Consider the following 15,657-nt stretch of genomic DNA (forward strand, 5'->3'; position numbering starts at 1 on the left):
TTGAAGACTTTAAATTGTCTTTGATGTTGAACAAAATCATTTGTATTTTTATCTGTAAAGATAGAATTGTACTGTATAATGTATGTTGCATAATTTGCAGTTGCATATGACTCGATGAAAAGAACACTCAAGATTGCTTTTGCTCCCAAACGTGTATTTACGCTCTATAATACCTTCGGTGTGAATCGCTGGCGTATCCTATTGCATAATTATACTGAGTTCATGAAATTCACGGTAAGTACAGTATACATTTTTAACATGGCATCCCAGCATGTATGACATCCGTTGTGATAGTGAAAATGAAAGATTCCCGACACCTCAGCGGGCTTCCCGTTGCACTTTGGACCACTCGGAAATGTATTTCATCTATCAGTCTCGATGGGAGCTAGAATTTCATTTACCGACCAAAGAGAGGCAGCATCATTAGCACTGGAGGGCATGTGCCCGGCCGGCAACACGGCAGCACTGTGGTTAATGCTTCAGCCCCATCCTCTGGATCAGAAGCACCACTGCATTGGGATCGAGCCACTGAGATTTGCGATGTCTTGCTTTTTTCAAATGGATGAAATCAGCAATTAAATAAGGAAGAGTAATCGCTTGATGTCAACATTTTAATTGCTTGTTTTGGAAAGGAGCTACATGTTTAGGAACCCGTTTATCACCAAACTGTTGTCGACAAAAAGATGCCAGAGAACATTATAAATGGTGCTCAGAATAGCTGAGCATCTGTACATTGTTGAAGAACAACATGCTTTGAATAGTTTAGAGAAAACTCCACCAAGGCAGCTCAATATGAATTGTGTGCCATTCAGCAAAAACAAAAATATAAACATTTCTGTTTTAATGAAATTATATTTGATGTTTATAAAACACACTCACACTCACACACATGCGCACACGAACACACACACACACTCCACACATATGTTCAATCAAATGTTTCCAAAAATCATGTAGGATTAATACTACAATACAATTATAGAAGCCTCAAACTTTTTTGGGATGTTCCCAAAAATATTTAACAGGTATTTGATTTATAACAGATTTTTAAATTGACTTTGATGTTTCCAGAACTAATACATTACCATAAATTCATTGAACTATAAATTGTGTGTGATGCTTTGTTCATAGAAGACAAATTACATTTTGTTTCCAAAAACATATATCTTGGATTCTTTAGAAAAACATTGCGTTGACGTTTTATTAATTATGTTACAGTGTATCCATTGCAGAGTAATTTAATTCCAAAAATATTCCAAAATATGTCATTTGGTAATTCCTCAATCAACAGCATCAAAGGCTTCAAAGACGCAATTGTACAATTTAGAGTCTTCAGACGTCATTGAAGATAACATGTTTTGTGTTACAAAGAAATTTAATCCAAGTCTAAACGTCTTGATTTATTTTAATTTATCGAATTTGGAGATACAACGGCTTTGTAGTGAATTTGCCCCTGGAATTTTTTGTGTCTTGACAACATTGCCAAAATTACCAACCCTTTATTTCAAATTCTTGACTAGTCTTTTATTTGGGTACCTCTGTTTTACAAAAAAAAAAAAAAAAACACTGAAGGTGTGACATACTACAAAATTGTGTAGCAGGCTATGAAACTGCATGTCAATGAAAAATCACGAGACTGCCATTCAACACCCGTTTCGAGCGTTGAAATCAATCCCAGTGTTTTTGCAACGCCACTGTGCTAACAGTTGGTTGATTGGCTATGCATTTTTTATGACTTGTCATTTTTCTGACGTTTCCCTCCCAGTGATATGGCGGCACACACGTGACTGAACTTCCCCGCGGGCGCTGCGCTAATCTGTTGTTAATCCGCCATGTCTGACAGCGAGCTGGGCTAGTACCTTGCATGACACCAAAATGGAAAAACGCAGAATTAAGTCGAGATGTAATACGAACCAGAATCATGTTGTCTTAAGCATGACAGAACAATGTTTATACTAGTCGTTATTAAATAGTATTCTTAATCCATTTATACTTTGTTTGTTTAGTTGATGTTTGGGTTCTTAGTAAGGTGGTGCCCTGTGAATGTCCAGTCCAGGGTGTGGTCTGCCTTTGGCCCGGAGTCAGTTTATATACTATTTATGTGCTCTCTCTCTTCTCTGACAGGATAGGCGCAAGCTGTACTAAAAAATGGATGCATTGCAATGATGAATGTTTAAATGTCATTTCATTAAACCAGACCTTGATTAAACAAAGAAGGCCGCTTTCAACAAAACGCTAGCTCAGGTATTTGTCAACACCACGTGACAGAGAAAAAAGGAACACAATAAATTCGCACGCTCACTGGAATTTCTTGGTTGCGCTTGAGAGACAAACTAACATAATGATTCCCACAATGTTGTCATAAACGTCAGAGAGGAGTTTTTTTTCCCAAGTAACGCCTGATAGATTTGGGTCACGTTCCTCTCTGAACTCGAATGAGTCCCCACAGACTATTTCTTCCTTTCTTCCTTCTTAGGATGTTTATTTCACATTTTTTGTTGATATATTATGTGCCCTGCGACTGGCTGGCGACCAGTTCAGGGTATAGTCTGCCTTTCGCTCGATGTCAGCTGGGATAGGCTCTAGTACCCCCCGTGACCCCGAACAGGATGAGCGGTGTTGAAAATAATATATTTGGCATTCCAAAAACAATTTCTATAACATTTTTAATGCTATTTTGGTATTATAATGCTCTTTAATTTGTGTGTTCAGATGCATATTATCCATCAGATTTCGCTGATACGCAATTTCCTTGCAGGCTGTAGCAAGTTTGAAAGACAAAGATAGTGATTCATGCATCAAAAGCACATTTTTAATGCTATTTTTATATTGCAACTTTTTATTAAATCACCCTAATGTACTTAGTGTCAACATCCTACTAGCATGATTGTGATTTGTCTTGATTTCATGCATTGGCTATAATTCTATGCTAAAAATCTCACTCCCATTACTGTCAATCCTGTTAATTAACCAAAGGGATGTTCAGCACAAATAAAACAACATAAAAAGTGGCCCAAGATGGGCCAATACACATTTTAGTGGTAATTCAATTTTTTGTTGAGAAAGTTAGCAAAGTCCCATGATTCTGTGAAATGCCCCTTGTGTTTTCATCTGAATTATTTCTACTTTGAAATTTGTTCTTAAGTACGTTATTGATATTTGGAAAACATACTTCACATAATGAGCATTTACTATGTGTTATTTTTTTCTTCTTAGAAACAATAGGAAACTGTTCCTAATATTCTGTCTGGTTTAATAAAGGTTAAAAAAATAAAGAATAGAGTTCCTCTGAAGGTTTACCTGTTTATAGGGTCCTGTATGCTGTTTAAACCCTTTTTATTCTCATTGCAACATTGTGTCTGGGGCAAATGACGAGTGCAGGCAGTTCAACATTCCAACTGATTTTCGCACCACAAATAATAAATAAAATAATAAAGCACCTTGTGAGTGCTTGTTCAAGTTATCATTTCAAAGTATTATATGTATGCCTTTCTTCTAACATTTTTACATATATATTTGGCATATTTGCATTTCCATCTAATAGTTTTGTCAATATTTTTTCTAATATTTGTTATGACATTTGCTATGGCTGTTATGACATCTTTTAACAATAGTTTTACATTATTCACATATTTGTATTTTGTTAATGACTTTTGTATTTGTATTTTATAAATGTATATTCTTTTATTGTTTGATCTTAATGTTAATGAGTTTCCTAATGTTTTTAAAAACATTGTAATAGTTGTGTATTTCTGTTCCATTACGTTTTATTTATTCAAAATATTTTGACATTCTTTGTAATTTTTGCATTTTCATCAAATTTGCCAGTCAGTTAAATGTCTCAACTAGTTTTCTTTTCACCTATACCGATTCATCTCTGCAGCACAAAATAAATAAGCAAGCAGCTTGTGAGTGATTATTGAAGTAATCACTTCAAAGTGGCGATGTTGTTTAAGTCGCTGCGCTCTCATCTGTTTTCTCTTCTCGCAATCTGTAAGACTGCATTTTGTTTAAAAGTAAAAAAGAACAATGAATAAAATATCAGAGAAAATTGTATGCATGGTATGAATAATGTAAAGGCGCCTCCTCAAGGTCAGACCACATTGTTAGTCGTCCCCCCCTACCCGCCTGCTCGCTGTTACTTTTTGATCTTGTTTGCTGTGAGGAAGTCATTGTAGCCCATCCACTTGTCTCTTTGAGGCCCATGGCGGAAGAGACGCTATTTTGAGGAGAGATGTGTGGGGGGGGGGGGGGCGATCAGGATGAGCATGTGGTGTGAAGGCGGTGGAGTGCCGTGTTCGCACATTTGTGCCAAAAAGTTTCTCAGCACTGCATGTTTGATTTACTCAGTCACAGTAAACATTCTCACTGGGGGAGAAACTGAAAGAATGTTGGCTTTGCGGGTTTATATCATTAAAATGGTAAAATATGATTATCATTATTATTATTATTAGTAGTAGTAGTAGTAGTAGTATTGTTAATAATAACCATAATAATATCGGTTGTTTTTCTATGTGTGCTCTGCAGCTGGCTGGTAACCAGTTCAGAGTCTTTGGAATTGGAATTGTCTGTTTTTCATCAGGTTTGCTTAAGTTTACTCTTGTCGTATTGCGCAAGTTGACTGATCTAATTTCTATCAAGGTTATTTTGCTCAGATACTTGTACTTTAAGCACTTTGTTACTGTATACTTACTCTATACTTTTTGACGATTGTATCAAATGCATAATCCTTGGCTGCCATTTTAATCGTCTTCAGATTCTGCATGATACTGATGCAGCCCCTGCACAAGAAACAAAAAAATCAAAATCAAAATAACGATCAAATATATTGAAAATGTGGATTTTCAGATGTATACAGGCAAGAGTTAATGACAAGACAAGTATTTAAGTTTAAAGTCAAGTTTTTCTTAACATTTAACCAAGCAATTCCCGAGTCCTAGAATATGCAATTTAATTAAGTTTGACTCCCGTACCTTGAGTAGCCAGGAGAGAGATGTGTACATACTGCTTTCCTACGTCACCATACGTTCCACTACACTTTTTATTTTGCAGTCACTGGTATAATCCCAATGTGCCATCAAAGACAGCAGACTGACAAACGGCCAGCAACAAGTCCGCCTGTTGATATTTGCCAAGCACAAACAGAGCATCCCAAGCCAAGACATCCGCCTGAGGCTTCTGTGCACTAAAAACGAACCCCCCCCTAGAGAGAGGAACGCCACAAAGGCCCGGCCCCGAGCTGTTCCTCCGCAATTTCGATCCCGCCCGCCTTAAACCAGAACACTCTGAGTCAATCTGCAAGTCAATAATGAGCATGTAGCCATGATATCACCTGGATGAAGGATTCCAATTGAAAAAGCCCAGGGGAACCCACTGGTTCCATAGCTACAATGCTAATTAATGCTAATCTTGTCAATGCAATGGATGTTATGAATAGAAAATCTCCCACATCGGAAGGGTGAACATAACAATGTAACAAATAAAAATGCTATTGTTTTTTATTTCTTTAGGAATAACGACAGCTGGCAAGAGGTGAGGTCTATTGTGATTGACATGTTGACTGTTAATCACAGATTTGACATGTCAAAACCCTGAAATTCACCTGATATTGCGTCTTTGAAACCAAACCAAAGACATCTCAGGAATACATGGTTAGGCCAGGTAGGGGAGTATGCAAAGCGTAAAAAAATATTCATAATGATTACATGAAATTATTTTCCATTTCGAGGCTCAAAATAACTTTTTCTTTGAGAAGTTTTACCAGTTAATGATTTCATCTTAGTAGGAATTTGTAAATTTTGAGGAGAAAGTTTTAGTTACAATTAATCCCAGGGATCTGAGACAAGAATAGAATAGAATAGATCTTTATTGTCATTGTCACACATGTACAACGAAATTTAAAAAGTGCCAACCGATCAATGCAAAAAGATAAAAAATAAAATAAATACAATAAATAAAATAAAAAGTTAAAAAATACAAGCTAAAAACCACACAGAAGAACATACCTACACATGATCATTTTTTTAGCGGCATTTAATGTGACTATTTTATTAAACAATAAAAAATACCACAATATAACTGGGGGGAGTTTACTGTAACTAAGAGATTTTTAGTCTTTGAATATCTCACTGAAAGTTTTTGCTAGTTCTTTCAGCCTTTGCATCAGTTTACCATTTTAATCAAATCATCTAGTTTTAAAACTTCTTACACTGTATTAGACAATAATAAAGCCACTTTTATTTGTTTTTGTTGAATTTATTTTGAATACAAATAGTACAGACTGCATAATCCCCCGAAATTTCCACCAAATTATGCCATGGTCCTGTTTACTATTTTTGACAGGTTTATGGCACGTCTCCTTTAAGAATATGCCTGTGACGTAATCAGGAAGTAACCCGTGATGTGTCTGCAAAACCAGATTTTGGCACTTCATTATTATTAGCGCAACATAATTTATTTGAAATTAGAGGTGAAGCAAACTATTCTGTCGGTTGAGCATGAATTGACAAAATTAAAGAGTCGAGTGCGGTGCTTTAAGGTCAGAATGCCGACATCTCTGCTGGTTTTCTCTTTAATATGCCTGCTCACGCTTGGACAAGCTTCGCTACCACTGGTTATCACTACATGGAGCTTCAAAAATGCGACGGCTGCAGGTATTTCTTTTTTTTTTTTTTTTTGACTGCAGTCAAAACAGCCAACACTCGAAAAGAACTGCAGTAAAGCTCGCCTTTCAACTAAGACTTAGTTACTAAGTCAAGCAAACCGCTCTTTCGTTTTTAATTTCGCCACTTTCTATGAATTACGGTAGAAAGCGCGATGGGACGAGCGCGTGAAACCTAGTTTTCAAAATCAAATAAAGTTAATTTTAAGTCAAAATGTGTTGTCTCAGTATCATACAGTTCCAATTTATGTTAGATTTGGTAAGAGGCGTGTGTGCGTATGTTATGCACTATATATATATATATATATATATATATATATATATATATATATATATATATATATATATATATATATATATATATATATATATATATTATACATACACACACACACACACACATGCAAACATTCAAAGGACAGGGTGGGGAAAAAAATAAGTGAACCCTAGGATTTAATGTATGTTAACCTGAACTTCGCTGCAATAAACTCAACCAAAGGTTTGCAGTAGTTGCAGAACAGATATGTACAACAATCAGCATAGTTTTTGTACCATTTTTAAAGGCAATACAGCACATTTGGTTCACAGGACTACGTAAGTGCTTCACACAAGCAAAGGTGCGGGACCCAGATCCATTTGCAAATACAACAGCTAAAAAATCAAAAGTAGATTACCAGAACAATTAAAAGAATGTATATTGAGGAATTTTAAGCACATTAACAGCAAATGACAATGGAGGGAGCAAAGTGTTTTTTTTTTATTTTATTTTTTATAAAGGACATTTATAAAGGCAGATTTGAAGGGGTCACATAAGGATATTTGGGAGTTGAGATTTGATTTCGACTCAAATTCATAGCTGCTATGTTATCTGGTGATAATGTGAAACTTAAGCATCAGCGACTGCGTTTGAAACCGAGTGGGACTCATAACTGCCAACCCAGGGAGGGTCTGCCATCGCTTCATTGGCTTGTGTGTCGGGGATGATGCACCAGAAAGTCGTAGATTGGAAGTGAAAACACTTTCGCATTTACTCGGAATTTTATCTGTCAAGGCAGCTTTCCGCCAGGTGCGCTCCACGCAGCTGCGCTGACAGATGAAATCTGGACAAGATGGGAGTTAACTGGAAAAAAATCTCCTGCACTTGATAGATGGAAACTCTTTAATTTATCGGCTGTACATCATTTTTCCCCCTAGCCTCCTGAAGCTGATGGTGTGAAAGCGGGCAAATTGACTCGCTGTGTGCTACTGGTATCTTATAGTAAGCGCAACTTGTCGGCCTTGAGATTTTGCTGTACTCTAAAGTTTCTGTTAAAACATCAGTGCAACACGGGGCATGGAGCAACAAGAAGCCCTACCCCCACACACGTGGACATAGGGAAGCGTAAAAAAATAATGACGACAGAAGATGTTTGCCACCAAGTTACATCATATCTTCTTGTGACAGCAATTTGGCATCTGCGGATGTGTGCCCGGTTGAAGGAGTGAATTTAAAGCTGTAGCTTTTGAATCGCTTGGATACAAATTGTTGTGTTTTGTACTACCTGTCCAGCCATCAAGTGTGAAAGAACAAAAGCAAGAATAATTTTTGCGAGCACAAATTGTGTCTGTGATCAGGCACATGTTTAAGCTAAACATTAATAAGAAAAAATACATGTAATATTCTGGCAAAATAGTAGTTATATTACAAGAATATTTATTCGTTGAGCTTTGTGTTTTTCCACTAACGATGACCAATATGCTGGCTTCAAAACTGATCCATCCAAAATGTAAGTGCCTTGAGAGTGTCATACTTGGTTGCAAGCTGCATCTCAGTCTTTGCACGTTTTTAGCAATTACATATCTTCAAACAATTGTAATGTATTGAGAAACAATTGTCTGAATTCACAAGTAACAAAGTGTTATGTGTTTGTGTTCCCTGTCCAGCGTGGGCGGTCCTACAGTCCGGTGGCTCGGTATTGGACGCTGTGGAGGCGGGTTGCAAGCGCTGTCAAAACGAGCAATGCGACGGAAGTGTAGGCTATGGTGGGAGCCCAGACGAGAGCGGTGAAACTACGCTGGATGCCATGATTATGAACGGGTAAAAAATATATATATTCCAGAAAGTAAGAGGGCGAAACTGTCAACCGCGTCTGTATGAGTAGTAACACGATGGAGGTGGGCGCCGTGGCTGACCTGAGGAGGATCAAGAACGCCATCGGCGTTGCAAGAGCTGTGATGGAGCACACAGAGCACAGTATGCTGGTGGGAGAATCAGGTATGACAATCAGTGTGAAATTTACCACCTGAGACGCACTTCCAACTCCAATTTGCGTAGAAAGCAATTTTCAATATGTACCCTACCCATCTCAGAAACCTTAACGCTGTCTTGAAATCTTGATTTCTAACCCCTAACACCGTATAAATTTCAAAACCTTAAAATTATTCCCTAACCCTAAATTGAAACCCTACACATGACTTCAAACCTTAATTTGGAACACTAACCCTCGAGTGAAATCTGAAACTGTAACCTAAAACCTTAACCCTATTTTGAAATCCTAATTAGAAAGCAGGATTAAAACACCATATCAAAAACCTGAATTTGAAACCCTAATCCTAAATTGAAACCCAAACCTAAACTTGAAATCCTAATTCGAGACGCTAATGCTGTATTGAAAGGATCATTTAAATGACTAGCATGACTAAAAACAAATACAAAAAGCCTGATTTGAAACCCTAACCCTGAATTTCACCTAAAACTTCAACTTGAAACACTGAACCCTGCTTGAAACCCTAACCATAAAACACAAACTGGAAAACCCTTACACTGGATTAAAAACATTATCAATTATTATCATAATTTGAATTCATTCATTTGAAATCCTAATTTGGAACCCTACTTCGGATTTGGCACCATCATCTGAAATTCTAACCATGACATGAAATCTTAATTTAAACCACTAAGCCTGGTTTGACGATAGAGCCAGTGCCATATCCAGCTCGAAGTAAGCGTGATGTTTGTGGTCAGTAACAATACACAGGGGAAGGTTGTAGCTTCTAAATCCAGTTGTTACTCAGAGAGCAAAGAAAACATCTTATGGATGAAAGCAACTCGTTACGAGGCAGGACGGATGTATGCTTTCATGTTGCTTCCACCGCATTCTGACACTAATCACGTGTCAGCAGAAGTGGAGACCCATCAGACCAGGCGATATTTTTCCCTCTCTCTTTCAGCTGTCGGATCCGTCCATATTGTAGGTTCCGTGTAGTTAAAACAACAGCCGAATCATAAGGTGTGATCTTCAATGTCCTGCATATTTGAGAAATGCTCTCCTGCATATGTGTATTCAGTCTGGACATTTCTTCTTTGACCCCCTGCCATCGTTAAGGCATTTTCTCCAGGAGAACTGCCACTAACGAGATATTTTCTCTTTGGTTTGTGTCCCCCTCAGACAATTTAACTCTGTGAAGCCTCAGTTATGCGTCAGGGAAAATCCCACCAGCGTCGCAGCTATTCCCCACGACAACCAATCACTCCAATAACATTACAGCACTCGATTTAAATTGGAGCGTATTGTCACGGCCATCTTTGCTTGCCAATGGAGTGACTGATTAGGTGTCGTATTTTCTCAGATAATGAGAGTGCATGCCATTAGTTGAAATAAATAGCGACAGTAATCATTTCAGTCATGGCGTGCCCTTGTACAAACCGCAAAATGGTATGAAATTCTTCTGTATGTTCCGAATGGGGTAAAAAGTATTGCCGTCTGGTGGGAAACTCAAAAAGCAGTACTGGGCTTCCCCGAGTTAGAATGCGACGTAGTCTTTAACTAATATAAGGTCATAAATATAGTAAATATTTGAAAAACACGAAGCCAAAAGTATAACACTATTTAACAATTCATAGACTTAGCTGAATAATTCTATTACAAAAAAGGACTCAATAAAAGACTACTACCTCAAAGCTTCATCTTTCCAAGTGGACCAAAGTTACTGCAGCCGCATGAACCATTTTGTGAAGAAGTCGGTTGGCGTGTTGACGGCGAATCTGGAAAAAAGAAAAAGACAAATTGGCTAAAGTTTGGGATTGTTTCACAAAAAGTGTAATGTGTACCACAACAGCACGTGTCATCAACACCCGCCAACACAATGTAATGAATCGGTGTCGATTTAATATAGCCTAAAAAAGCAAACACACTAACAGGTTAGTAAGTTAACAGCCAGATAACTTTACAGCCGCCGGTAACGCCCACGTCACTCACCAGAGTTGGTTTTGAATTGAATGTTGCATCTGGTGGACAAGCTTGAAAGCCAGTAGTCCGCATGGACATTTTTAAGGATTGCATTATTTGATGTTAACATGAAGGTGGGATCAAAATGGCATAAACAAATATGAATCGCCCCCTGCAAATTTGACTGATTTGGATTCAACATAGCCAAAATTGACCTGAAAATAAAAAAGTGAATGGCACAAAATGGGCAGAGGCTCTCATAAGCGTTCATTATCCTACATTTTGTGATTAAATTGGTATTCGAAGCCACCCTGGGTGAAATTTATTCCTAAACTAATTTAAAGCAACCTGAAGGCATCTATTGAGTGCTCCGGTTTCATCCGACGCATGTTAACGCCTGTTGGACTGTGTCTGGCTCCTCAGTTGCGATTATATTTTGCTACGAGAGCAAATTAGGACTGTAAAATTGGCTCTTGTGTCAACAAATTCTAAGAGGGCCATATGTCAACTTTTTTTGCAGCGACGGTGTTCGCAGAAAACATGGGCTTCATCGCTGAGGACCTGACCACCGTCAAGTCGCTGGATATTTTTACACAGTGGCTGAAGGGCAACTGCCAACCTAATTACCGAAAGGTAAGTGTGCCAGTATGTTGATCGGTGTTTGCTCCGGGCATGCTGCTACAAAAAGATATTGAGCAGCGAACTCGACTGGCATGCTAATAATTATGTTATTTGTGGGAAGAAAATGGCTTGTTAGGGTTAGAAGTTTTTTGTTTCATTGGTTTGATTCATCCTGACCTTCTAAGTATAGCCCCAAGAAAGTACTTAACTCACTTGTTTTTATATATATATATGTATCTATCCATCTATATATATATATATATATATATTATTTGTGTGCGTGTTCTGTTTGTAATGAGTCTTTTTTGTTTTGCTTTTTTAGCAAATTAGCTTTGCTAAGGGACAATGTTTCTTTCTTAAAGGAGCTAAGATTAATTATAGGCATATATGATTTTATATTATCATTGGCACAAGGCTGATCTCATTTCTGATGAAATATGAAATATTTTGGTGGCTATTTTTCTAACCTACCTAACTTATTCTAGGGCCTTTTTAATTAAACATATGTATTCAGTAAGTCACATTCTTTACTATTTAAAAAAAAAACTAAAAAATGAATGTATATAAATAATTCAAATCCTGTTTTTCCCTCAGAATGTTTTTCCCAACCCATCCAAATCGTGTCCTCCCTACAAACCCCAAGTGCAGCTTCGATCAAAAAAGCACCTTCCTACTAATATTCTCTCCCACGACACCATAGGTGGGTTTTTATGGATTTGCATGAGCTGAATGATCATTTCAGATTGCCTCCGATTTAGTAATGTACAATTGGTTGTTTGTTTTTTTTTACCAGGTATAATCGCGTTTGATCAATACGGCCACGTGGCAGCAGGGACGTCCACAAATGGGCTCACTCATAAAGTTCCAGGGTAGGACTTTGTAAATTATTGTGGCTTCAGTGGCAAATATACATGTCCAGGCATTTTGTATGCAAACACACAGTCGAGTTGGAGACTCTCCTATAGTGGGTGCGGGAGCATACGCTGACAGCTTGGCAGGAGCTGCCGCCGCTACTGGAGATGGGGACCTCATGATGCGCTTTCTGCCCAGGTAGCTCCTCTGTGCTTTTATGCTGCTAGTATAAAGTAACATTTGTGTTTAGTTCAAGCTCCTATGATTTCACCTTTTTTCCATGAGATTTTTCTTTTCCGGGAGTTTGCATGTTCTCCCCATGCTTGCGTGGGTTTCCTCTGGGTGCTCTGGTTTCCTCCCACGTCCCAAAATTATGCGTGGTAGGCCAATAGAGCACTCCAAATTGCCCGTAGGTGTGAGTGCGGATGATTGTTCGTCTCTGTGTGCCCTACAATTGGCTGGCAACCAGTTTAGGGTGTCCCCTGCCTGCTGCCCGAAGTCAGCTTGGATAGGCTCGAGCACGCCCGCGACCCTCGGGAACAAAAAGTGGTTTGGCAGATAGATGGATGGATGTTGTTGTTTTTTTTTGTCCTCTCAAGATTATGGCTTTTAAGTTCAAGATAGGGAAAAGAAAAAAAAAAGGAACATCTTTATTTATTTGAAAATGCATTTTTGTAAGCTTTCTAATGTTGCTGTGCAAGCATAACTATCCAAAAGTAGTCCGGTTATGAATACTATTTTTTTAGTATTACTAATTTTGTCGGGGGATACAGTGGGTTCACGTACATTGGTTTTGTTCAAAAATACATTTATTGTAAGATGAGAACATTGTGTACAAGAAAACAACTTAATTCCCATAAGATTGACTTTTGACTTGAGGAAAAAATACAAATTATTTTCTCAAAATGACAGCTTTTTTTCTTAAGAAAATACAGCTTTATTCTCAAAACGTTACTATTTGCAGAAAACCTTGACTACTACTGACTACTACTGTGTTTCTTATCTGCGACTATCTTAAAAGATCACGTTTTTGTAATATTATTACTACCTTTTTCTTGTAGACGTTTTTGAAGAACTTTTCATGTAACATTGTGACTTTTTGTCAAAACTGCAGTTTTATTCTTGAAATTGCAGAAAACTGACCTAGGAGTACATTAATTTGTCCTATGAAGAGTGTAGAGTGTTCCGCCTTGAGGGACAGCGATGCACCCCAAGCTTACTGAGACAGCTCGCTTAGCGGCCGTGACAAGCGCTCATTAGTTGGCCTGATGCCTGTCCAATTCCACATTGCTGACAGTTACTTGGCAGTAGAGCTGATGAGGGCTGGGACGGATCCCTCGGCAGCCTGCAAGATGGCCATTTCCAGGATTAAGAGGCATTACGCTGACTTTTTTGGGGCGATCATCTGTGCTAACGCAACAGGCCATTATGGTGAGTGTTTGGATTGACTTCCCCACATGGATGTCACTAAATGTGCCAGAATGCCAAACGTGATTATTACTTACCTGAGAGACAATATTCAACAATTTGTTGGCTTTAAAAGTAGAACTAATATAAGATTGGTTACATTTTCAAGATAAGTGAGAGATGGAAAAATGTAAAATGTACTTCGTAATGCCAGCTGTGTTGAAGGGAACTTGAGGAATGTCTTTGACTTGGGCAAAATATAAAAACTGGGTTTTAGAGCCTACAGTGTTAACTGTTCTGTTGGTAAAATAAGCACAAGTACCTAGGGTGATGCATAAACATTATAATTTAGTCTGATCATGACATACTGACGATCTCATTTGTTCATCAGCCACAATGTATCTACCAGGAAGACACTGTGGCTGATGAACAAGTCATATTATTGTTGAAAACCTGCAGCTATTTTTAAGTCGACTTTGTTGGGCATATCCAGAGTCCAAAACTTGATTCTGAATCACTTGAAAGCCTTAAATGAGATACCTACTATATTACAATTTGAAGCCAAGAGTACATAAAACATGAAAATGTGCCTCTGAACTGTTTCAAACGTGAATAGCAGAAAGACAGAAACCCAGAGGCTACAAAGATAACTTTTCCATCACTCACCAAAACATCCAACAAAAATCCATATGAAACATCCCCAGAGGAATCATTAAGTACGTGTGAATGTAATTGACAACCCAATAGTTCAGCTGTTTAAGGGACAGGCACAAAAACGATGTTGAGCAAGATTACTTGTTTTTTTTTTTTTATACCCTAACAACAAACCAATGATTTGCTTTTGCTCTTTTTAAAAAGGTGCAGCTTGTAACAAGGTGCCAGGCTTATTGAAGTTTCACTACATGGTGTCTGACAGCGAGTCAGATGTACCACTTATAAAGTCAGTGGACTGTTTTTAAAAAAAAAAAAAAAAAAAAAAATTTAACCAAGAGGAGTTTGAAAGTTTGAAGAGGAATTGTCAACAATAAAGTAACAATTGTGACGAAAGGCTTTGTTTGGCGTCTTTAATAAATATACCAAATTTTTATAACACACTATAGAGAAGAAAAGTAAATACACGTTTATGCATTAGATACAATATCATCCTTTTTGAAAGTATGGTACTTTAATGTGTTTCTTTGTCATGAATTAAACATAATTTAGCCCTAAATTAATGCTAACAGCCTGGCAGGATAGAAAGGCCAGGTCCGCCCTCTACCCACTGAAAATAATCGCACTGTTTACCCTTTTGGAAGCCGCAGGTGTAGAAGTTGCGGCCGTTGTTGGGTCCCAGCTTGAGCACAGTCCGCACAATGCATCGTTTGCCATGGTGACAGAAGGGAAAATGCAAGTCAGCCCACTGGAAAAACAAAACACAAACTTGCTGAATTGTGATGTTGCAATTTCAAAAAAAAAAAAAAAAAAGTCTGAGGGGGAAGCTTATTTGGTATAAAAAAATAAATAAAAAACAGATTTATTCAAGAAAAACATCTAGAAGAGCCCCCCCGAAATATTGGCAGTACGGCACATTTGTATCCCCATGACAATTATAGGAGAGCGTCAAATTTCTACATATTTTCGCCATCTCCATCAGAATCTCCTGAATAGTATTCAGGGAATATACGTATTTTTGTTTTTTAAAAAAATCATCATCTTACAAGATCAATCTTTGAAAGGTATGGTATTACAACAATTGTATTATATTTTGTTTTTAAGAGAAAATATACATCTGAGAAAAAACGAAAATTAAAATGTTTCTCACATATTTTGAGAAATACGGAGAGGAAAAAAGTCGATATTACAACAAGAAAGTTGTACAATTCCCAATTAAAATTTGACACAGTAACAATTATTGTCTGGAAAGAAATT

The 15,657-nt window shown here is 37.6% G+C and overlaps 2 protein-coding genes across 3 annotated transcripts in view; one reads left to right on the top strand and one right to left on the bottom strand.

Moving 5' to 3' along the window:
* Positions 1 to 15,657, bottom strand: part of neil3 (nei-like DNA glycosylase 3) — a 72,718-nt gene that overhangs the window by 48,223 nt on the left and 8,838 nt on the right. Inside the window, exons 10-12 of one of the 2 annotated variants that reach the window (XR_015859042.1) lie at positions 15,034 to 15,148; positions 10,596 to 10,685; positions 4,694 to 4,781 (exon numbers count right to left, since the gene is read on the bottom strand). Coding sequence is in view for 1 of the 2 variants with exons in the window: in XM_088378578.1 (XP_088234704.1) it covers positions 10,597 to 10,685; positions 15,034 to 15,148 (204 nt within the window). In the remaining variant the exon portion in view is untranslated. Of the gene's footprint in view, positions 1 to 783; positions 4,782 to 10,595; positions 10,686 to 15,033; positions 15,149 to 15,657 lie in introns of those variants that run through there. The other variant, XM_088378578.1, reaches the window with a different exon arrangement.
* aga (aspartylglucosaminidase) lies at positions 6,368 to 14,796 on the top strand. The gene is made up of 9 exons (XM_088378708.1): positions 6,368 to 6,653; positions 8,585 to 8,738; positions 8,803 to 8,915; positions 11,390 to 11,502; positions 12,085 to 12,190; positions 12,284 to 12,359; positions 12,433 to 12,540; positions 13,640 to 13,773; positions 14,608 to 14,796. The coding sequence occupies exons 1-9, from the start codon at positions 6,545 to 6,547 to the stop codon at positions 14,706 to 14,708; spliced, it is 1,014 nt and encodes a 337-aa protein (XP_088234834.1). The 5' UTR covers positions 6,368 to 6,544; the 3' UTR covers positions 14,709 to 14,796.

Source organism: Syngnathus floridae, chromosome 1 (assembly GCF_059516105.1).
Source record: "Syngnathus floridae isolate MCC-2025c chromosome 1, RoL_Sflo_1.0, whole genome shotgun sequence".
NCBI classification, from domain to species: Eukaryota; Metazoa; Chordata; class Actinopteri; order Syngnathiformes; family Syngnathidae; genus Syngnathus; species Syngnathus floridae.